The sequence below is a fragment of the Temnothorax americanus genome, unplaced genomic scaffold (assembly GCF_048541705.1).
Source record: "Temnothorax americanus isolate GAGA-0224 unplaced genomic scaffold, ASM4854170v1 Scaffold4, whole genome shotgun sequence".
NCBI classification, from domain to species: domain Eukaryota; kingdom Metazoa; phylum Arthropoda; class Insecta; order Hymenoptera; family Formicidae; genus Temnothorax; species Temnothorax americanus.
Window position 1 is genome coordinate 4,604,169 of NW_027509547.1, and position 25,275 is coordinate 4,629,443.

Genomic DNA, 25,275 nt, shown 5'->3' on the forward strand with positions numbered 1-25,275 from the left:
AAATAAGTTATTTAGATGTTATTTGAATAATTGGGGACGTAATTATTATATTTCGAATATATGTGATTACACATATAAATATTTCCAAAATACATCTAATGATTGTTATATAACTAATTAGAATAATTGAGATAAAGAATAATCATTCAAATAGACACTATTTGCGCCCTAACCCTATTATTTAGCGGTGTGAATTAATTCAATAAAAATGTATATAAAATATTCTAGCAATTTTTGCATATATATCGTACAGAGTATAATAACGCAAATATTTATGTAAGACATTCGTCATATGATGATGTTCATCGATAAAATAAGCTGTTCCTCTCTCTCTGTCTCTCGCTTTCTTAGCCTTTCTCTTTTTCAGTCTCTTTCTGTCTCTCCCGTTCTTTGCATAATAATGAAATTTGGAAACTTCGTAATTATATATATATATGAAATTCAACGGAGACCCGGATACTATCGCTTTTTAAGATTCACCGAGTATTGCCCCTTTCGCGACTGCCGCGAAGTTCCCTCTAATTAAATTTTTCGAACAGCCCACAAAATAATTTGCATTTATTTGCTCATTGCTATTCAACGCTATGTCTATGTACAATGTCTCTTCTCTCATCGAACGCTTTCTTTCTTTGCCGAATTCGAGAAATTTAAATATACAGGGTGTCCGAAAAATCGCCTTATGCTTCCTCATAGAGGATGGTGAACATTTTTTTTTTCGAGATTTTGATGGAAATAGGTTTAGAATGTTCCAAAATGTCGAGAAATCATATTAGTAAAAAATGTCCGGAAGTGTGTATATATGTGTGTGTGTGTGTACGGATTTTTTGTACACGCATCTACTTCTATAATTTTTTAGATATCGGGATGCATTTTTTTTAATCGATAGAGTATCATAGAAAGTATGTTCTCCTCAAATTTTATTAAAATCGGTTGACCGGTATAAATTTTATTCGAATTTTTTTTGTATATAGAAAAGCGTGTTTTATCCTATAGCTTTCTCAATATTTGATATAGCGATCTATATCTAATTCTATTAAATTTTTCAGTTTTTTCTACCCCTATTTCATATATAATTAATTAAGATTTGGTTAATTAGTTCTGGAGTTACAGACATTTCGTACATACATAGAACCCTGATAAAGTTTAGTCTCTAATCAACCAAATTTTTTATATATAAAATAAATATATATAAAAAATTATAAATATATGTAAAAGATTTATCATGCAATTATATATGAATTTTGTCTAGTAGAACCCTTTGCTCACAAAGCTTCCTCTATGAGGAAGCCAAAAAAATAAATATTAATAATTATACATTAAATAAAATAAAAGCTTCCTGTAATAATGAGGAAACAATGTGCAAGTTTGTAATTTGCACCCTTTTATTAAACTTTTAAAATCATATGGATTATTATTTCTACAAAATAATGATTAAAAATATAAGTTGTATTCAAAGAAAAAAGTAGATGCAAAACTTTTGTAAGAATATCCTGCATAAAATTTTCACAGGTTTTTCTGTTTTGCATCTTTGAGTATCCCGACGTAGTGTATTTAATTAACGTACCGACGAGAAAAAAAGCTTTAGTTAGTTGCGGCAAGTTCGCGGAAATATTAAAATAATTGTCAAACATTTCCCGACCGTCCAGTGCAACGCGACGTCCGTTTCATCGACGTAGCAAAAAACGAAACATTTTCGCTTCCGGTTTACGCCCAGAGCTCGTTTCCCTCTCTCGCACTTGTCAGGAAAAGGGACCGGAAAAAATTTCCCGCTTTTTGCATCCGTCGCGAGCTTCGTATCGCTCTCTCGCGCGCGCGCACAGTTGTTATTTTTCATTATGTCAAGGAGTTTCCACTTGGTGCAACGGTTCTCGTTTGAGAAAATACATCTTTTTTCCGGACGGCAAAATTGATCGTGTACATCGGCACGTTCCATAAAATCCTATACCAAAAACTGTCGCGCTCGAAACTGCATAAGGTCCTCGAGCAGGATAAGTCGTAGTAGAAAAAGTCAATTTAGCGCTGTATAAGAGAAGAAGCAATATATAACAGAATGCAATAATGCCTGATAATGCTTTTGGTCAATTTTTTAAAAATTGTTAAAATAATTGAATTCTTAAGTAATATAATTTTCAAATTATATAATTAAAATAATCTTGATCTCACATATGAATTAAAGTTCTACACAAACTCAAAAATAAATTTCTCTTAATTAAATTACCAAAATACGTAAATCATATTTTAAAAGTTTACATTTAAAATCTTGTAAGTAGATTAAATTATTTAAAATTGCACCTAACTTATATTAAGATATAACTTCTTTCTTATTATTTATATATAATTCAATAATATATTAAATTATTCATAGTCTGTAAAAATAAAAAAAAATGTACTCAATTTAAATAAATTTACCACGATAAATAAAAACATCTAACAATTCCGTTAAATTCGATAAATAACTTCTTTAATGTTTATCCAGGAAATGCATTTGTGTGCAAGGAAACTTTATACAATAATTTAAATGCTAGTAATTATAAAAATTTATCGATTACATAATTATTTCCGATAGTTTTATACCTGAGCATGAAAAATTAGTAACCAAAGTTTGTTATTTAAATGCGAGATAATATTCTTTTTACATGAATAAAATCAATAGTACAGAAGATATATCAGTAATCGTTACGTTAAGCATCGAAAGCAAGTGCGGAGCGAGAGAAATTTAATAAAGCGACTTATTATCATGTTTAAGCAAATAAATCCCTGCAATGCAGCGAAGGGAGAGCGTAAAAGTCGTTGCTCTGGGGATACGCTTGCTCTCGTAAATAAGTACGGTAACAATAAAGGCTCCGGATGCGCGTCTTCTGCCTGCAATTTCATTAATCTAACTCAACACCGTCCCTCTCCGCGTTTTTCTTATCTTAAAAATGTACAAACTGAGAAAATGGTCTTACTCTCCCGTTCTCTTCTTTCCGTTTCGCGATAATTTCCTTTTAGTTTTACGCTTCTCGTTTCACTCGCCTTCCAATTGATCGCGCAAAGTTAAAATTTATTGGTAATATTCGATGACGGAGTTAGAGAAATTTCCTGGGTTACATGCCCTCGCGTTCTTCTCTCGTTTCTCATAACAGAAAGGAAGAGGAGAGGCAAGGGGAAAAAACCACCCGACGCGGAGTTACATCCTACCCTAATTCTCGCAATACCGCCGAGCTTGAAACATTGGAATATTCTGTTTAATTATAATTCCATGTAAGTAGAAGGACTCGTTGCTAGAAGGAAAAAGAATCCGTATCCCGCACGCTTGTTCGTGTACGATATGAATAGTAATGAAGGATAAATTATGAAGAATTCGTTTACGACACACTCACGTTGGTCAAATTAATACAGTAAATTAAATTAGTTCACAAAAGCAGTTATGGTTGAAAGTAGTTATGTATATATTTCTTTTGTAAATGCAAAGTCTCCCTCTACTGTAGTATCCGGTACGATAAATAAATGAAACCTCGCCCTTTTGTCGTGTTATATCACCCAAAAAAAAGTAATCTCAGTTTTAGCGGAATCCGCTAAATTTTAGCGGATTTTACTCTTATATATGGCCTCAAGAGGAATCCTCTAAAATGAAGAGGAAAATATTCTAAACACTATATTTTTACGATAAGAGGACTTTCGTCTTGCATCTATAGTACGATATTGCTATTCTTAATATCAATGTTTTCTTGTATTCAGATTATATAATATTGTTTCAAGAGAATAATCTTGCTATTCTTAATATCAATTTCCTCTTTAATACAGATTATATATTCTTGTTTAAAGAAGACAATCTTACTATTTTTAATATCAATGTCCTCTTGTATACAAATTATATAATCTTGTTTAAAGAAGACAATCTTACTATTTTTAATATCAATATCCTCTCGTATACAAATTATACGGAAGAGGAATATTATTCTTATTGGATTTTTTTTTCAAATAAAAAGAAGAAATTTATTGTGAAATTTATTTATTGCAGATAAATACAATCCTTATTTCCAGAAGTACGTTATTATAATATAATTTTTTTTCTAATATATAATATTTAAATAATATTAGAAAAGAAATTATATTATAATAACGTACTAAAAAAATTATATTATAATAACGTATAGCGAAACGAAATATATGTAGCTGCACTTCTCGCTCCAATTCTACAATACGTAGGCATACGTGATATAAGATCATCATAACAAACAAAAAACCAAATATTGTTTTTATGAACCTCAAAGCTACAAAGATGGTCATCATAATCCATGGTATCAAACATAGTCAAAAGAAAAAATACATTATTTGATTCTTTGCTATAGGTTACAAACTCTATTTTACCAAATATAGGTAGATTGTCTTCGTTGTATGTTACAGCGACGCACATGCCTTTTTTGAACAGTGTCCCAAATATTCTGACCCATGAAAATAAAGTTATTTTTTTATTCATGTTTGGAGGCAAAACATGACTAAAAAAAATGTTATTTTCTACATCCGTCACATTAACTTCTTCACTAACTCCGAAACAAAATTTATCACCAAGAGGCTGTTTCGATAAAAATCGAGCACATAGATTCAACTGATGTTTAATAGCAAGGGTTAAGGGCAAATTTCTGCGTGAATTAGTAGCACGAGCTGCTTGTTTAAAAGGCCTGTGTTTCGCTTCCCAACGAAGACAACATACGAACCATAGCGGACCAACATTACGCATGACCTGAGGATAATGTAGCATATAATGATGCTTAGGCTTTAGAGTCATGTGGGGGAAAGCACTTAGATACATTTCATGATGTTCTGATATCAAAGTAGCCAAGTATTTTAATGATCTAATGTTAACATAAGGAGCTGTGATAATATCCACGATTAATTTAAGTTTTACATAAAGAAGCCAGCAATCATCTTCTTTGGGAATTAAATCGCCAATCATTAGTCCAAAATATCGGACGAAACACAACATTTCAGTGGAAGAAAACCTTAATTTTACACTAAGCAAGTGCTCTCTATTTATACGTGGCACAGTATTACCTGATTCTGTCGGACCATAATCAAAATAAAATATTCGGTTATTCAAAGTTTCAAGGGACAAGTATTTTTTAACATAAACTAAGTTATATATTATAAGAGCTAAATCGTACGAACATACTCCTTCCAACAGGTCATGCATAATGTCGAAGCAAATGCTTAAAATAAAAGAAAAACTAGGAATCATATCCCACACACATTGTTCCTTAATACCAGTCATTGCCAAGTTCTGTATGTTAACATCATCATAGTATGTTTGTACTGTTCGTAATTTTTTATCATCGAAAACAGTTGTAGTGGTCATTTCATTTCTATGTAGCTTACACATTCGACAAGGATAATTTGCATTAAATCCTTCGGATAACCCACAAATGGAATGTATACCTAAATTATCCCCAAGCAATAAACACATGCTAAAATAAATGTGTTCTTTTTTTCCATTATGGGTTACAATTAATCCATTTTTCTCTAAATCAATCAGATCTTGAATTATTGGTTGAAATAAGTTTTTATTTCCATGAATCTTAGCATCAGACAAAAACAAACATCCTAAAAAAATATTTTCAAGCTTCGACATGTACTCTTGCGGTAGACATGCTATAGTATAGTATAGAGCTCCCAATTTATGATCACCCGCATGTGACCCTGTAATGTTGTCTGGATCCATATCATCAAAAAAAAGAAAAAGTGGAATCACAGTTTTACCTTGAAAATGACTGGCTACCTTTTTTTTCCACATTTCAGCCTGAACAACATTAGTCAATGGTTCATCCGTTTTGGTTAGACGTTCTAAATGTGACAAAATTGTCTGAAGACACCCTGGCAACTCAATAAAACGTTTTAAGACCTCCTTCATTGGGACATATTGACCAACATCTAGTTCATGATTCATTATTGTTTTGTTACTCTTCGTTCTTGGTCGATAATAACTACCAATAATATAACTAACAGGAGCCACATACTGGTCACTATCTTTAAAAGCGTTTAGTCTTTGATGATCAGTTTGTAATCCATCAAAAATATTTTCACAGGCATCAAACATGAGACAAAGTTCCTGCAGATCTTCACTTCTGCGGTTAGGGTTTTGCAGTATATTAATAACTTTATTTTTTAACAAGTTAATGTATCCACTAGTCAAAAGTTCCGATGTTGAATCTACAATCTCTTGAACATGAGTTCTATTTAGAGTGTCAGAAGCATAAAGTTTTGAAACAAAAGCAAGAGAAGATGTCACCAAAGTTTTCTTGAAATCATAACTTGAAATATCAAGATTTTCTACAGCATTTGTCTCACATGGTTCAAAGTCCATTGGAAAAGTTGGAGAGTCACTTTCATTTGAATGTTCTACTATATTTCTTTCAAGACTAGCCTCTAAAAACAATGTCGTGTTATGTGAACTATCGACTCTTTTAGAGTAACATTTTACTAAATGTCGTTTAAAAGCTCGCAATGAAGGACACATTTTAATACAGTTAGAAACAGGGCATGTTACAGCACTATGCGCTTGAAGAGGATGAAATACTTTTATGTGCGTAATTAGAGACGAAGGGGTCTTTGAAACACTTTGACATATATAACAAGTTAGTCCCATAATGGAAGTCAGAATAATTATCAAATCATTAACAGATCACTTAATGTGAACTTTAATGTAAACACTATTAAAAAACCGTCGAATTAAAACTATTGATCATTGACTAAGTTCTTCAGCTGTTACACAACACAATATACATCATAACAGTCATATAAGTAGCTTAATTTAATCTATACAGCCTTTTTAACAATGGAGATCACTGAACTTCAAACAACTTAAGAAGTAGAAGTATTACATACAGCTTGAAATGACTTAACCAGTGCAGCTACTGCAGAATTTTTTTTATCATAAGGAGTGGATATTCCGTACAACGCTTGCTGAACAAAAAGCCAAGCTCCTTTAGCCTCATATGAATATTCGGTATTAAGGGAGTGTATAGCTTTGAAACATACGTCAAATGCCTTCACAATGCTGTTGAATTTGTATTTAATGTTGTCTATGACAACATAACACGTATCAAATTTTTCTACAGAGGCTCCAACAACAGCAATAAAAGGTTGCACTCTTTTGTTAAGTTTTAAAGCCACTTCCTGTCTCCTCTTTATAGCAGGTATTAGATCTCCAGGTACCTGCATGTTAAAACATAAATAATTAAAAAACTTATTACAAATATAAAACATGGTAATGATAATGGGTGTTTACAAAGAAGCGCTGGGAGTTAATTTTTGGCCACAGATACGTAGCCTCTCTATAATCAAAGTATTTTATGTTCTGCCCCAATTGTCTCAAATAGTGATTGGGTTATGAAGATGGTGACTTTTGTCAAGAATCGATAATTTTATTGTCTTTGAGAAAATATATTATTCAATAAATGTAATAGTATATTTGTAGGTTCTTGACAAAATTGACTGTCTTGAAAATCCTGTCACTACTTAAGGACTACTTTTAACAAACTCTAATTCTGGGACAATTAGAGTAGAACATGAAATTAAACTTTGATTATAGAAAAGCAACATATCTCTGGCTAAAAACTAACTCCCAGCGCTACTTCGTAACATTCAATAATTGTAAGAAAAATTTGTAGAAGATACAAAATGCATGTTATCAGAATACATAGTGAAAAATTTACAAATAGTATGTTAATACAGATAAATAATCTTACACTTGCTTGGAGGATAAAAGCATTCCGAGCTTCCGTAACATTGGCTTTCAACTTCTCCCCTGAGTGACATTTAATTTTATCTCTAGGTGGAATCATATGAGGCAATAAAAATAATGTCAAAGCAGATGCTGATTCTATAATAAAATTAAATAGTTATAAAATTATGATTTTAAGATAGAAGGAAGCATACAAAAAATATTTTTAAATGCTCTCTTACGAACCTAAAGATAGCTTTTCATCATTTAATTTTTTTAATAATTTTTTCCCATATATATCTTTAATTTCTGCTTTCATCAACTGTTTAAGAACAGGCATATATCGTTCCCAAGCAAATACTAACACAGAATCTTTTTCTGGATACTTTTTGCGAAAGTCGAGTTCAAGCTAACAACAAAAAACAGATAATTTTCCAGTGAGCAAAATTTAAAAAATATATCTCAAAAATACTTAAAAATAAAATTATTATAATAAAAACTGGCTATGTGATAGACTATTTTGCCAGAATATTTTTAGCAAAGTCACTTTGTTAGCTCTAAAATGAGAGAAACAACTTTTAACCTTAGCTTACCCACACTCCGGTCCAGTGGACGCCTGAATAAATGCTTCACTTTTTCACTTTTCATATTTCTTGCATATTTTATAATAATTTCTATTTAAATCCATTTTGTCAACCTTTTATTATTAACAACTTATTTTCATTCGATATTTTTGATTCTTACATTACAAGCTTAAAAATATTAATAAAAATAAAAATAACAAGACGATATGTAGAGCAGTCTCACGGAATGGAGTGTAGCAAACTAAGGGCAAGAAAGTATGGCGAGCTTAGATAAAAGTGAATATATATTGAAATAAAAAAATATATTAAAAAACGGATACCTAAAGCGCAATACGAAAGAAATAAAAAATGAAATGTAAAAATAAAAAATGTACATACTAAAGTATAGCCCTGAGGAAGTGATAAAACTTCCCATTCCTCATAATAATCACTTATTGGCAAAGGAGCACCTGTGTCAGTTTTATTATCCACAAGTATTTTTTGCCTGAAGTCATATGTAATCTCCCAATTTCTTAAAATATCTGGCCAAGGTTCACGGCTGATCTTTAACCATCGGACTGCTATTTCAACAGTTTCATCATTTTCTACACAAAAAAAAAACAATAAAACACTCGACACATTTCTTTACACGCACACACACACACACACACACACACACACACACACATGAGGGAAGAGAAAGGGGTGGGAGGGAGGGGAGAGGGGACAGAGAGAGTTTTACTATACAACCAAATAAATAAAGTAAAACCTTTTTCCCATTACCTTCGATGGAAGATCGACCTTCAGGTTCTTCAGAATCATTTTCATCATCTTGCCTCGAGGGATATGCAACACCCAACTTTTTCAGTAACGATTTGGTATTTCGTACCTTATCTACGAGTTTTCCAGCGGCATTTTTTTGAGATGGACCATTTGTGAATGGCAGATAGTAATAGGTATCCTACAGAAAAATAAATTGAAAAAATAAATTTAACAAGAAATTTGAATTAAAAAAATTAATATGCCAATAACTGTACCCCTCCCAATTACTGTATCCCTTACCTTATATACATAGATATATATAGAGAGTAATATAAATATTCAATATAGATATAGAAAACATTAACAATTCGAAGACAATACATTTTATAAGCAATAATTTTGACAAAACAGAAATTTGGTTTATTCTAAAGGAACTTAATAAGAAACTGTCTTACTTCAGCTTCAGTAGGAAACACTTCACAGATTTTTTTGCTAACAAATCCAAATTCGTAAGATGAGGGCCTGGATAAGATAATTATGTTAATTATACATAGAGTTTCTATGCTACAAATATTAAAAACGTTTTAAAAATTTACAAAACATACTTTTTGTTTATTTTAAGCATATAATTTGCTACGATATCTAAGAGAATTCCTCTTGCCTCTGCATTTAGAAAACCATGTTGTTTATAATAAAATAATATTGCGTCACCTTTTATATGTTCTTGCAAAATCTGTTCCAAATTCTATATGAGATAAGAATTTATTAACACACAGCGTAATGAAACATATGAAATTCCAATGTGCTAAAAGATATATATATATATTTATATATATATATATATCTTTTAGACATAAATAATGTTTCGATTCTATTTCCGTTTAAGCAACATAAAATAAGTATTGTAATTTACAAAATTAATGACAGAAGTTACCCTGACAATTAATCAGAAAAGTTGTGGTAAATGCACTTACCAGATTCTGATATTGTGTTTTTGCGAACCATTGACAAAGTCTTTTAGGTGTGCGATTCTCTTTTTCTATATCCTGTTGTGATCTCTTAGATGTATCCCTTTCTCGTACTGCTTCCACATCAGAGTCACTTGGAGAATTCAAATTGGATGGCAACTCGATCAAAATTAAATCATTTTTTTCCTGTAACAGTAAAAAATACAGCTTTAACCCATGGCATGAAAATATGTGTGCTGCATAATGAACAATATATTAATTGTATGTATATATATATATATATATATATATATATATATACACTAAGTCTTAAATAATATAAAGCTTAATATACTAACTTGATTATTCGTTGAAGAACTTTCACCTGCATTATTGTTATGTACCAATCGATCAAATTTATTCGTTAAAGAACTTTCACCCGCATCACAAGTGTTATGTACCAATGGATCATCAATATTTACCTAATAAACAAAATAATGCAAATAGAAAAATAATTATGTTTTGCCTCAAAGCCATATACCAAAATTATCATAAAAACTTTTGTCTTACCAATTTAATACCGTCCATCAATAATTTCCTTTTCTCAAGAAAACAGCGAATCCCTCCAATCGTAGTAATTATTCTTGACACCTCGGTCTCAGTTATACTTAGAAACGCCTCTTTATCGATATCTTCTTCTAAGGATCATAAAGTATAAGTTATGAACAATAAGTATGAGATTATAAGACCGTGTAAGATACACAATAAAACGAAAAGAAAACGCCGTAATCAGTCAGGATTGGATCTTGCCCGAATAATATATTAATACTCTAATATATTAATACAGTCCTGACCAATTACGGCGTTTTTCCGTCGTTTAATTGTATAAATTATGAACATAAAAAATAAAAAAAGTAATATATTGTACTTACCAATAAATCGATTATACCATTTTGATAATTTCCATTCAGTTAATGTATTTCTAATGAATTCTCGATCGTCAGTATCGTCACTCATTTTTGGGCCGATTTCACAATCTCCGATTAACTTAACCCTTCGATTAAACTCACTCTTCGTCTCTTTCTAAGGGAGACAGAAAGAGGGTTAGAAAGAGATGCAGAGTGAGTTTAATCGGAGGATCAAATTAATCGGAGACTGTGAAATCGGCTCAAAGCACTAATTTACAAGAAAAGCAATCACTTGGCTATAACACGTCGTTTCCGTACGAAAAATGTGCGTCGAAAGCGGAAGCCTGCCCGTTGCCGTGCGAGGAAAAAAAGAGAGAACCCGCGCGCGGACACACCACACACACACGCGCGCGCGCGCGCTCCGACTACGTAAATTTGTTCAACGAATAATTATTCTTCAATTTTCTACACGGAAACCCGAACTATTGCCGCAGGACGCTGCGTATATCGAGCACCGACTTGCACGCGGACTATATGAGTTGCCACTGTTGCCAGCCTGGCTTATACGTAAACAACTGAGAATCGCGCGGTAGCTGTGTCGTCCCGGTCGTCCGTTTCGCGGGAAACGCCATCCGCGCCGTAAACAATAATTCGTTCACTCGTTATCGAGATCTCAACATCTCGAGTACTCGCAACCCGTCGCGTCGCGTAAAAGAGTCACGGTCTGAGCCGTGTGTACTTGGCGCGAAACACTGCCGTGTCTCTTGATTCACTCTGCGTAGACGAGTGAATTATCGTAAGATAAAATTATTCTATTACTCTACAGAAGTAACGCTTAATTTTAGAAAGCATTCCGCTTCATATGAACATATTCTTCTTAATACAAGAGGAAAACCGTTAGAATAATATGTAATAGATTTTTGAGGAATAGTCCACTTATTGACAGAGGAATACTCTTTCTGTAAAACTTTCCGCTTAGAATATGGTATTACCGGAAATTTCACTTTGTAGATAGAATACTTTTTTTTGGGTGTTAACGGTTTCTCTTTTTCTTGTGCTTCCATATATAGCATTCTTTTATAAGACACAGTTTATAAAAGCTTTAATGTAGTGTAAAGTATGTTTACTGTTTCTTTTTAATTTTACAAGCTCGTATATGTCAAAATTAATTAGCGTGATTAGTTAACGTTCCACAGGATGAGCTATAACCTTATGTCGTAAAGAAATTATTTATAAGTCGAGCACACAAAGCGATGAGTTGTGTACTAGCGCGCACATTTGAGGACATATATCTCTTTCAATAATAAATTTAAATGGCCTCAGCAATTTAGTATAGTGAGTTGCAGCATATATGACATATTCTGCAATGTACATAGCATAAGTTATTTCTCTAAAACGCATTGTCCATATGTGTGAAACTCGAGCTACTGATACAAAAGTTAAAGAGAAAAGGATCAGATTCTCTGAGAAATACTATCTTTTACCTTGCAAATATTAGAAACTTAAGCCATTCGATCAATATTACTAAATTCGATACTACTAAATTGCAGCGCGATATGCATTTCAAGACGGTCTTAAGAAAGGTGCGATCGATGTTGGATTTGGGTATATTACATCGAAGCGAAGGAGAAGCTATTTCCGCGCTGGTTGATGGTTAGAGAAGCATGAACAACGGACGAGTAAATGCACTCGAATATTTAAGAGCTGCACAGCCTCCAAGTGTAGTTTCCATCGTCTCCTCGCTCTATCTCTCAATTTTCTTCCCTCATTTATTCTATGCGTAGATTAGCATTAATTGCGGCGAGCTACTATAAACGAGGAAAAAGTGAAAGATAGTCTAGCCGCCTTAGTCTGCGTTTTGTGAGATACTTTGTCGCGTGTTTTCCTTAAAGTGCATTATATTAGAGTTTGCGTCACTTTATTCGGAACTTTAACTTTAAGATCTGCGAGTATTCAAAAGAAATTACATTTAATTTTGATAATTTATCCTTGTTGTATTATTAAACTCTTGTACTCGTAGAGTTTTCAAATCTATATCCTAGTGCATATTTCTGTATAAAGCCGTAACTTATCAATTGCATAATTGTTTCTTTTGAATTATTATTATCCAATTTAAAAATCAAACAAAGTGTATTCTACAATATATTCCATCATTTGGTAAAAACAACAATTAATATGCAAAATTTTGTAACCATTACTATTTATGATAAAATTACCTTGAATTACGGTGGTGCTGTACTTAATGACATTAAGAAATAACAGAAAAAGAAAAGGCAACCGCTGGTCGGATCTAATTACGATGAAAAATAGGAAGTGTAATTTCAACGGATTAAATGAGGTATATATCTGAGTTTGTACAGATGATCCTTTGTGTTAGGCATTTATAACGACAAGTCGTCACTTGCAATTACGCGGAAAAATCGGTGTTACCGCAAACTGTTCAAATATATAAAAGCTATTTATACAATCTAATCGAATAATTTTAGATGTAATATCTTTCCCCAGTATATGGAAATTACAAGATTGCTATTAAATATGCTTATCAAAAATATTAAATTTTATTTTACGTGCCTATTTGCCAAAGAAATACACTGAAAAATATATACATTTAATTCTATTTCGCGGAAAGAAATTCTCTAAGAGGATACGTCCATTCATTAAATTCATTGAGAAAAAATACTGAAGGTAAAGTGTATTTTTTTCAATATAAAATCGTATTTGAGTCAGAGATATTTCGTTGCGTTTATTCAGTTAATGCATTTAAGTCGCAAACTTGTTTAATGTAATGTACATAGAAGATCACATAAAATGCACCGTAACAAGTTGAGAACTGAATTAAAAATTCGCGTTTGACATCGGTTTGTGGCGCATTCTTAGTGGTTACCTCGCATTTAAAAATATACGTTCAAACAAACCACGCCGTTGCACAGGGTGGTTTCCGGCGCAACGCTACTTCAATGGCCTGAGAATAACGTAAAAATGTTAAATAAAAGCAGTTCAGTTTGCACACGGGCGATCGTCTGTATTTACCCTGCATTGAAATTCTCAGCAATTACACAAGATTCTGTCGCCCGCGTGTAAACTTCTTCTTCGGTGTACGAGCACATTCGGTTTAATATCAGTCCCATGAAATTTCTTTCTACCATTACCACTAGTTATTTACATAAGCCATGACTTCGAGCCTAGGTTAGGAAACGGTTACGGAGCTTTTGCGTTTCTTAACGCTCTAATTGTTCCGACTTACTGCTTAATCCCACGAATTCATTTTAATATATACGTCAGAGGAATAATGTATAGGTAATCGTACGATAAAACCACACTAGAGTAAAACGTTGACTATCATAGCAGTGAAATATTGGATACTCGTATGAAATCGTAATTTGGGATAAGCATACGTATATAACTAACATTATTAGATTGTAATATTGAAAAAGGAATAGCGAGAGTTGAACAAAAGCGACTCGAATTATTCCTTGTTTTCAAATGCTCCATATACAATTATATAAATTAAGAAATATTACACGGCAAAGTAATATTATCGCTATGCATTATTTGGAGTAACTGTTAAAATCAATAAACCCTTTCGGCTTTTACGGGATTAAGAGTTCCAATTATCGTCCACTGTAAGGGATGGTAACTCAAGAAAACGAAAACTTCTGGCGTTGCCCAACACTCCACGAGGGGAACAAAGGGTTAAGAATATCGATAAATGAAAAGCGTTCCTCTCATTCTACACATCAGAGACGAAACTAGAATAGCGCAATATCGGATTTCGTATACAACAAAGGAATCAGAGGAGGTCAAAGCGTTCCACAGCGGTATGAAAATACGAGCGACATCAAACAAGTTCTTTTCTTGTAAAATTTCGCACTGCGGGAAATTAAAAATACAGCGGTACGAGTACCTTAATGAGGACTGTGTAACCTGTGAGGACGTAGCGTTTATCCGGCAATGTAATTAATTCGCAGTGCGTTTTTTTCGGCCGAGCGACGAGTTAATTGACGTAAGCGCTAAGTAAGAGGAATTGAATTTACGTCATTGAGATACTCTCTAATTAAGTAAAACCTAACCACCTGCATGAGTTACCGTATGCATTTTCGACTAATTATTATTGCATCGCTTTTCCGCTCTTGAAAACATCAGGTTTTCATCAAGGGATTATTAATGCTCGTCACGCATATTAATTCCATCCAGTGAGTTAATTTTCAAGTAATTTGGTATATTTACCGCAGTGTACTTAGAGGAAGTTTCTTTGTAATACGGATACATTGTTCAACCTTACAAGTTGTACATTAAATAAAAATATTTAAAAAATGTTGTATAATATATATAAAATGTTTGACATTTTTTTCCGGAATAGTACTACATAGTATGAATACTTCTACGAACAGATGGTTCTATTTCATTACGTATCATTAACTAAAAGGATTAGCAAGTCTTTTAATCTTTCTCGGTGCATCTTGTAAAATTGCAGCCTCGAATTCCATTACTTCTTTTTTGTGCTATAGAATCTAGTTAGAAACGAAAAACGCGCTCTCCCTCGAATCTTTTCCTCTTCTCCGATAGCGAAGAACATTTTAGCGAACTATTAATCAAACTTATATTCTCTTCTTCTTCGATAAAAGAAAATGGCTGAAGAATTTTCTGAAATTACAAAGTAAAGTTTCACTATTCGGCGCTTTAAGTTGAAAGGAAGAGCGATCGAGGCGCCGAAAAACGTATTCGCGACGATTCGGTGAGATCAAGCTGATTTACATGAGAGAACGTTCGCCTCGTACGTCATTGAAATTCCCCGCAATTACGCGAAACATACGGCCGGGAGAGCATTACCAATGGCGCAACGGACGACTTCTTCGGCATTCGAGTGCGTGAAAGCTGATGTAATATGAGTCGTTCTTGCCATCTGGGAATCTCGTTGAAATCCCACGGTACTGATTTCTTCCATTGGTTACTGCTTTGAATTTAGAGTACCTGCTCATCGGGCGTTATTTTAAGTAGATTCGCCCGAATTTCGGGATCTTCCTGCTTGCAGTTGTAAATTAACATTTCAAAGATTCGGTCAAATCTTTATGTCCACTTTAAGACTCTAAAACTTTTGTTCGCTATTTTTTAATCACTGTTAATTTAATTTTATCAATGAAAAAACATACTTGTTTAAACCCGATTAATTTTTAAGTTTTACCAATTTCTTGGGGATAACGTTTTATAAACAGTGCGTACAACTTACATAGATCAGACAATAATATATTAAAATTGTACGAATATTAATCGTAGTAATAATTATTAATAAGGGATCACTATCTTCAAAGAAACGGAAGAAAATCTCTTCCACTTAACACCATGACAAAAAATATTTGTTTTATTTATTCCAAAAATAATTAAGAGAATAACTAGAATTATAATTATTTCATATTTTATATCAAATATAAAAATAAATATAAAGTCGTTGACTGTATAACATCTATTTTTGTATAACGTTTAAATATAAGAATGAAACATGCATTAAAATATCAGCGTAATTATGAAACGTGATTAATACGATTTGAATCTGTGCGATTGTAATATGTTCGAGCGTTAAACATTGCGTGTATGTGTATATATGTGACATTAAAATGTCGAAACCATCATTCGTCGCATAGACGTGATATTAATGGTAGCGGAACGAGAAGCAACCGCGTGCGACGGTAATAAAGTTGCAAAATAATAACCGTAATGTTATCAGCGAAATTCGTGTGTATCAAAGACAAATTGCACCGATATTACCGTCCAAAATACCGCGTGCGTAATTCCAACATATTACAAGTCCCATCGGCTATGTAATCGTGTTTGATGTACTTACGCTATGGACAGGACGCAAAATCGCAAACCAGCTTCGAGTTGAATAGACGACTATTAATCAACAAAAGTGCATTTAGCGCTTGCTTGCACAGAGACATTAAACAATCGCTCTCGTTTTAATAAAACTGTCTTGAGTACTAATTTGAGTAATAGTCAAATTATAATAAAATAATTACGAGAAACAAAAAATTAAACTGCTTAAGCATATTAACAGAATAATTAAATGCCTAAAAAAGGCACGAACTGTTGCTTTTATCACTGAATCAATTATTTATTATTTAAAACATATTATTATTTAGTATATTATTACAATAGATTGCTGCAAGTGTCAAGTCTATTAACTCGTCGTTTATTATGAAAATATATGCAAGCCTATAGTTTTTTGCTTTCTACGTACTCATTGCAATTTGTAACCCGGTCTTTGAAGTTAAACCCACAAAAAGAGAGAAGCCTTTTATAATAAACTGCTTAATTGATATCAGAGAGAATCAAACACATCTATTAGATAATACATACCAAAGAAAGACAGAGTAAAACAGATTGATCGGATCTACGTTTAATTTCAAAAATCAATTAAACGTTCAATTTTAACAACAATTGAAGTGCATTGCGCATTTAGTCACAAAACTGCAGCACGTTCATTATTCGGCATTCCTGTGAAATACGACCAAACAGTTTTCCAGCTTTCCGTGTAACAGCTTTGAAAAAGTGGACTTGCCCAGCTCTTGCGGCGCAACGGCCAGCCGGGCCTTTGGGCTTTTTGTGTATCGTCGTATCCGATGGATTGTCGGGGTATGCAACAAAATCTCGCGTAAAATCGATGCGAGGCCAGCTCGTTAGTCGTTCCGCGAATAGTGAGAGAGAAAGAGAGCAATAACAATGAGCCACGAAGAAATTGCGTCACCCGACAGGTGATACTTCCCGCGAGCCTCGTAATTGCAAGGCATTTCAATTCGCGAACAAAAGCTTTCGCCGGTGTAAACGCGAATACACCGGCACCCCAAGGTGAAATTGTGATGGCGGATAAAGAAAAGTTAGCATAGAATAACAAAAGAACGGAAGGAAAGAGCGAAGGAAAAGGGTGTAAAATGCATGAAAAAGAAGAAGTGAGGATAGAAACAAGAGGAGAAAAGCAGAAAATAGAGCGTAAGAAGAAATAAGAATTAAAGTATGATAAAAATGGAGAGGATAGCAAAAAACGGAGACAACATTATAGTTAAGAATAAACGAAAAGAACATAAAATAATAACGTAGAACGGGAAGAAAGCAAAAAAGCGAAAAAAGATGAGAGAGAAAACAAATATAACAAAGAAAGGGAAGCAGGTGCATGATAGAGAAATAAAGAAAACAGCAAACAAATAAAAATTGTAAGATTTAAACGAAAAAGGATGAGAAAGAATAGTGCAAAATGCAAAAAAGGAAGAAAGGAAAGGATATAAGAATGACAGGACGAAAACAAGGATGGTTAAAAAACAGAAATGATGTAAGAAATAAAGGCATCATAAAGAAACGGGGGAGTTGGAAAAAGTGCGAGAAGGAAAAAAGAGAAGCGGGATAAAGGAGAGTTACGTGCTTGACGAGAGAGTGTGGGTGTTTCTTTTATTTGAGGCAAAAGGTGGAGCAAGAGAGAAATCAGTGAAGAATAAGAGTAAAACGAAGGATGATATAAGAAATAGCAGATAAGACAGAGGATGAGTAATGCGCAAGGTGAGAAAAAGAGAAAAACAAGAGAAAAAAAAGGAAACAGAAAGAGGCAGAAAAAAACGAGAAATAGAATGCATAATAAAGAAAGTGAGCCAGCACAATCGCGTGCTCGACGATTTCGCTTGTCAGTTTTATATTATATAGAAAATGAGAGCGCGCGAAAGAAAGAAAGAGAGAGAGAGAGAGAGATAAAAAAAGGTAAGAAAAAAAAACAGAATATATAGAAAAGAGGAGAAACGAGTAAAGAGAAGTGTAGGAGAGCAAAAAGAGATGAAAATCACATGCTCAACGAATGTGCTTGCCGGCTTTATGCTCGGCTTGAAATCCGACTGCAAGTTCAGACGAATACTGGCGATAGATACGGAGAAGAACGGGAAATCTCATATCTCCACGTGAATATTTCGCGAAATGAAAATACGGAAGTTAAATCGATAAGCGAAGAAACGAAGGTGTGCTAGCCGGTCAGGGAAACTACGTGTCTGGTTTATTGAATGTATTTCTTTTCTGATTACTTCAGTTCTCGCGGGAATTTCTTACTAACTTGTTCGCTGTAAATCATACGCGAGTGATAGTTGTATCATGATTAATTTATTTCGTAGATCGGGTATCAAAGAATTAGGTATTCTTTAAGAACAAATACTGAAAGAAATTATAAAAATGACATTTATTAAATAACGAGATTTTGTGTGTGTGATATGGTAGAGATTAATAATTAATATTTAATATAAAGTCAAAAGACAAATCAAGTTTTGAAATTGTGCGTTGGTAGCAAAAATACACAATTAATTTTAACCGGATATTAAAATCTTAACAGAGAAATTTAATTTAAAATTTAATTGTTAAAATACATTAGCGACGCAAATAATTGCATGCTTGAATAATATCTAGTTAATTAAAACTCAACTTCAAATATGTCACGGAACAGTCGAGAGACATGTTGTCTTTGTTATGAAAATTCTGCTAATTTAATTTTGTTGCACGGTATAATCCGTTAACTCATTACGTCGCTGTGTTCAAATCTTAAAACACATAAACGGTATATAATTATGTATATTTGCATTTCATATGCATGTACGGGATGCGTGCAGCTGCACATTAGTGCGTATTTAAATGAGCTGGCATATCTGGTGATTACGTAATAAACAGCATACAATGTATAATACAGACCTAACTAGCATAATAGTGTCCACGAAGCATCGTGCGGACATTCTGAATATTTGGACAGACAATAGCACATCTCGGGGACATTCTGTAAACGTTTGGAGCACTAAGGTATACAATGGCATGCCTAAGGCGTTTCCTGAAGGTATTCGTAAGCCGAACAGCCGGCACAGTTAAGACGCACGTCGGAGAATTGCAAACGTGTATTAATGCCACGTCATGAAATGGTATTAATGATACCTAAATTTACCTTCAAAATATATGCCTTGAAAATTTATTTCAAAAATTTGTAATACAATGTTTGTTATAGTAATCTTTATTCGTTGAAACGAGATTTTGTATTCAACGATTTTATAATAGGAATAGGATAAATACAGATGAAAAGCACAAATAAAGTAAAATAAAATAAAAAGGATAAATGGAAATCTTTCTCATGCGGTACAGAGTTTTAAATTATAAAATGTATATAGAAATTGCTATTAACATTTAAAAATAGAAATTATTGAAAGAGGAAGTTAAAATAACTTCAGAGAAATAAAAATGAATAAAAATATTCGAATCTTTTACTGCAATTATTTTTTTAATTGTTTTAAGAGAGAAATCTGATAGCAAAAGAAAAAACATTTATATTCTATGTTTATATCCTATACATTTCTTTCATTATAAATCATATTTTCTTTATTATAAATCGCGTATTGAATCAATTTGTCTGTAAAATTTTAAAGAATAATATAAAACAAATAATATAGAAAGCGATTGTATTAATTGTGGTAAAGATAACGCGCGCATCATATTTATTTATAATTATACACGATTTTACAACTACGGAATAATATTTTAATAAATATTTTGGGAATTAACTGGAATTGAAAACTCTGATACAAAAATATCAAAATCTCAAATAGTTTAGTAAGTAATCAGGGTTGAAGTTATAGTTACATCGATAGAATTTATGCGATTTGATCCATATCTGTCTGTACGCATATCGATTTATCATTTGTTCAAGTAAACTTGATTTTCAAAAGTTCAAGTAATATTAATTTTAATATGCTTAGTTGAATTTATCTTTCATTCTTAATATCTTATAATTTCATATGTGTGTAAGCACTATATACGTATACTATAACAAGCAATTGTTATTGACAAGTTGATAGCTAGTAACTAATTTTGAATATTATGCACGATCTATTTAATGCTTTGTTTTAAAAATTTATATAGTTGAGTAATCACTTCACTTAAAAGAAAAGAAAAATCTACTGTGAAAGATTTGAATTAAAAGAATAAAGTTTATCCATGTTTTGTGATGAAAATAAGACTGAAAAACCTGACTTAATAAATAAAAAATAGTATAAAATAATAAAATCGACGAATTTTGTATCATTGTCCTCTGATGATTCGTGATGCGTATTTTGTTCAAGGCAACAACAGATCAGAGACATTGCTTGTACTGGGACAAGAAATCGAACAATCTTGCACGTATGTCGAGATGCATTTAGGGAATGGAAAGACATCCATGAAAGCATTCACGATATAAAAGAACTTTGAGTGCATCGGAAATTTATAAAGGGAAGAGAAATCCACGGTCCCTCTTCTCCGTTCCTGAATTGTCCAATCCAATGGTGAATTTATTACTTTCGCATGATGGCATACCGTTATTTTGACTGTTAGGTAAATATTTCCGAGTGTAAGAATCTCATTGCGTTGCGTAAATCGTGATATGCATTCGCACGCGAGATCGATTTATGATACCGATTTAGACGACATTGTCGAAATGTTATCAAAGTAACGTATGCCCCCCCTCTTTTTCCAATTCCCCAAACTTTCAATAGATCGTAAATCAAATGACATTGCATCGTGCACGCGAGTTTTCTGACATAAACTAAAAAAACCGTTATAGTTACCGATTAATGCACCACTCACGCTCGCGAATTCATGAATTATTCTTCGAGCAAATCAGAGTATTGATCTGTTTTTCTGAATTTTGTGCAGTGCAAGAATGCATTCCCAGCCAGTTGTCTGCAGAATGTAATAGATAATTCCTTAGCAATTACTAAAAAAATATTTAGTCATGCTTCATGCAACATATAATTGAGATTAATCAATCGTCAATATTAACGAGATATATATACATATTCATCACACATTTATTTAATATTCGGTAGTAATATATAATCAATATAAATTAATGATTATTTACAAACGATATATACATATTGGATGCGTAAGGATTAATTATTTTATTAATTAAATATTTAAATATGTTATATTAAATGTGTGTAACGCGTGATTGCAGTTGTCATTATCTTCCTCGCAACTTAGGTCATAATAAATATCAGATTTCACTAGACCTTTGTTAATGCACCTGCTATGTTCTACCTCGTTATCAATTGTGAGGGCAGATCGTAATGGAGCATAATGGATGGTTTCGTAACATTAGAAACGTACGTCATATACCTACTCGTATTTAGACAAGTACATTAATTTGCAGTTTGATAAACGATCCGAGGCAAGCCTTGAGCGTCGTGTCGTATCGACGAGAGAGTGGTATTAAATTTTCTAGCTTCTCTCCGATGGCGAATGTTACGGGAAAACGAGGAGCTCGTTATCGCGGTTAGACGATAACATTATATGAAGGATTCTGATGAGAGAGAACCTTATAGTTTAATTGGATTAGTTGAAACTTTAACGTGGGAGTATTTCTGCCAACAGCAATCGATAGTTGTAAATAACTGGAATTTAACCTTGCTATACATGTTGGTCGACGGCTTTTGAGGAATTGCTGTAGTAATGAGGCATGTAATTCTTTATCCTTAATCTTCACTTGGACCTCCATTTAAAAAACAAGACAGAAAAGAGAATAAGAAAGTAAAAAAAAAAGAAAAAGAAGACATCGGTAGCCACACTTGCTTATTAAAGAAACAAACGATCTGGATTCTTGGTAAATTACTTCTACATAATTATACCTAAAAATTATTACAAACTCCTGGAATGTTCGTTATTGAGATTTATATCGTTGTGCATGCATTTGATCATATACAAAAAATTAATATTTGTAGCTTAAAAAATGATATGTATTAAATTGAAAAGTGAGATTTAGACTATCTTTTTTTCTTTCAATTTTTTAAATTTTTACAAGTAAAATTATATTAAAAACTAAGTTAATATTACAAGTCATATTTTAACTAAATACACAAAAAAAGAAAAAATTAAATATAGAAAATTAGTATGCAGTTATCTAGTCATTTATTAAAAAAAAAAAAACTTGCGTATTTTCTAAGAAGTTTACTAATTTCAGTGCATAAGCGAGTCGATACAGCTTGAAGTACCGACCGATCGTTCAATAAAGTATTAGAAGCCAGTCCAGGAGCTTGCAGACTCGCGGGGATTATAAATCGAGACTCGATAATGATGCGTAATAGATGGTTTCCCCGCTTTCGAGCGGCCGAGTCTGCAAAAGTCGACTTGAGGAACATGGCATAGCGATTATTCATGCTTACCACCTTTCTGGACGTTTCGCGAATTAAGTCCTTCGACGTGCCGTGAATGGTCGACCGGCCTCACATCATGCCAAGAGTACGGTGTCATTTGATCTTGAAGAATAGTGGATCAAGAACGATCTTAAGACGGAAATCAAAGTTTTATTTCAACTTTTCGATCATCTCGAATAAGATCGTGAGAAACACCCTACTTGTTATCGTGTCCTTACAACGATCATCATTATGTGTACGTCCACTTTGCAAATATAAAAAGTATAAGATATAAAGCGTGTATCTCAAAATGAGATACTGATAAAAGATATAAAGATTTGAGATGCCTAATGATCTTATACATAATTTGTACCGGATATAACTGTTCCAAATATAAATGTTCAACTTTGAAGATCAGGAGTATAATAAAAAAAGCTATAAGTATATCCTCTCTCGTATGTTTATATTTTCTGCTTTATATATGAGTTTCAATGAGACACCTATGTAAAGTGATTTATTGATTTTGCCAGGAAAGTCAAACTGGACTTACATTGCTATGAAAATTGACGACGTGGATCGTGCTTTTTATGTCCTGACATAATGACGAGCGGACAGGCGTATATTTAATTCAGTAAAGAATAATATTTAACATTATATTACGGCAGTTATCTGCACTGCGGTAGGTGGGATACTATGTCATCCAATTAAAACCGCGCTTAAAAGTTTTCCATCGACCGAACATCTCGGGGCCATGCCGGGCTATGTGATCGAGAGTCGATCAATCCATTAATCCTGCCAGCTTCTAGCCCAGGATAACATCGGATTTCCGTGGTGGCGGATGGAAAGTTTCTTCGCCGGTATATTTTGCGCGGAGCGTCTGCCTTTGATGCGGCAGGGCGCGCGTCGCGTAATTCATGAATAAATAAGAAACAACTTTTGAAACAGGCTGACTGAAAGGCGCACGGAGGGGACGACGACGACGACGACGATGACGACGTAGTAAGGGTAAAAGAATTCCGGAAATCCAGCGACTCCAGTTGCCGCCTTGCTTCCTGTGTGAACTGCAGATCTTTCTTATTTTCTGACTTCCTTTCACCGGAGTGCACCCACTCTGACCTTTCCGCCTGGCTCTGCCCCTCATCTCTTGGCTGCCCTCTCCCGTTCATGATTCCCGAAAGGGTGGCTTCGAAATTTTCATATATTATGCAAACATCTTTCTCTTTGGCATAATACTCTTTTATTTCTACTTATTCATTTGTCTATTCCCCATCGTTTCATTCCGCATTGCATTGCTTATGTTAGTTATAATACAACATCCGAATTTGATTTCGTTGTAATTGTTGCGTTGTCTTAAATTATTAGCGTTGATAATCTTTACATATTTCTTCAAAATGGATAGTCAAAATACGTTCTTACAAAAAAATTAAAGTCATTTCAAATTTAATCTTACCAAAATTAAGAAAAGAATAGCTGTGTTATTAACTTATCTAAATCTCCTCTTTAAAATGCTTTTTCAGAAATTAACTACGATAAACTACGATTTCTTTCTTGCCAAATTATTCTGATTTGAAATAATACATTTTCAATTATTTTCGAAGGAATATAATATAAAAATATTAGCAACATCTAAAATTTACTATTAAAAACTTTGGAGATTTCAAGAACACGCGATATTAATCGATTTTTCATAATTAGAAATTTGCATGCCTTTTTCAAAATAGCTTCATTATTACGTCGGCATCGAATGATCGTTTTCCATAAACATGCTGTTCAGGCGATTAACCAATATGGGGGTTGGGCTAATATTTTTTTATTCTTAGATGTCTTCAGATATCTTGGAAACCGCTTCACCCAATACGAAATCTCGTTACTCCAATAAAATCACATTATTCAAGTCGCGCTCATCTTTTTCCAAGGAAATCAATTTCCGCGAATAGGAACGAGGGGCGCTAGCTACATTTAAATTTTTATCCGCATTAGCCAAACTCGACCGTAACTTTCCCCGATATAACCTCGGTCGCCGATTCAAGTATATAATTCACTTTGGAACATCCCTCGCTTATTTATTATCTCGCTTTTCTCGTCGATGATGCGAGATTCCTCTTATCCTCCGTTAATTTTCGTCTAAGCCGCGGCTTCTGTATCGTTCAATCGAACCCTCGTAGCGTAAAATTAAAAATGGCACTCCGCGCCGATATTATATTTTTCCATTTAGTGTTGCAT

The 25,275-nt window shown here is 33.1% G+C and overlaps 2 protein-coding genes across 7 annotated transcripts in view; both read right to left on the reverse strand.

Moving 5' to 3' along the window:
* Window positions 1–25,275, reverse strand: part of LOC143902750 (dipeptidase 1) — a 110,096-nt gene that overhangs the window by 75,334 nt on the left and 9,487 nt on the right. The gene's annotated exons all lie outside the window — the stretch shown is intronic.
* LOC143902471 (uncharacterized) lies at window positions 3,999–11,317 on the reverse strand. 6 transcript variants are annotated; one of them, XM_077415405.1, is made up of 12 exons: window positions 11,201–11,317; window positions 10,907–10,956; window positions 10,545–10,672; window positions 10,334–10,456; window positions 10,002–10,181; window positions 9,633–9,772; window positions 9,483–9,549; window positions 9,049–9,226; window positions 8,665–8,870; window positions 7,949–8,111; window positions 7,728–7,861; window positions 3,999–7,194 (listed from the first exon to the last, which is right to left on the reverse strand). In XM_077415405.1, the coding sequence occupies exons 3-12, from the start codon at window positions 10,560–10,562 to the stop codon at window positions 6,841–6,843; spliced, it is 1,563 nt and encodes a 520-aa protein (XP_077271531.1). In that variant the 5' UTR covers window positions 10,563–10,672; window positions 10,907–10,956; window positions 11,201–11,317; the 3' UTR covers window positions 3,999–6,840. The 6 variants fall into 6 exon arrangements, with proteins under 6 accessions (XP_077271531.1, XP_077271528.1, XP_077271529.1 ...); XM_077415402.1 differs by having other exon boundaries at window positions 10,907–11,057; window positions 11,201–11,316; XM_077415403.1 differs by having other exon boundaries at window positions 10,907–11,057; window positions 11,186–11,314.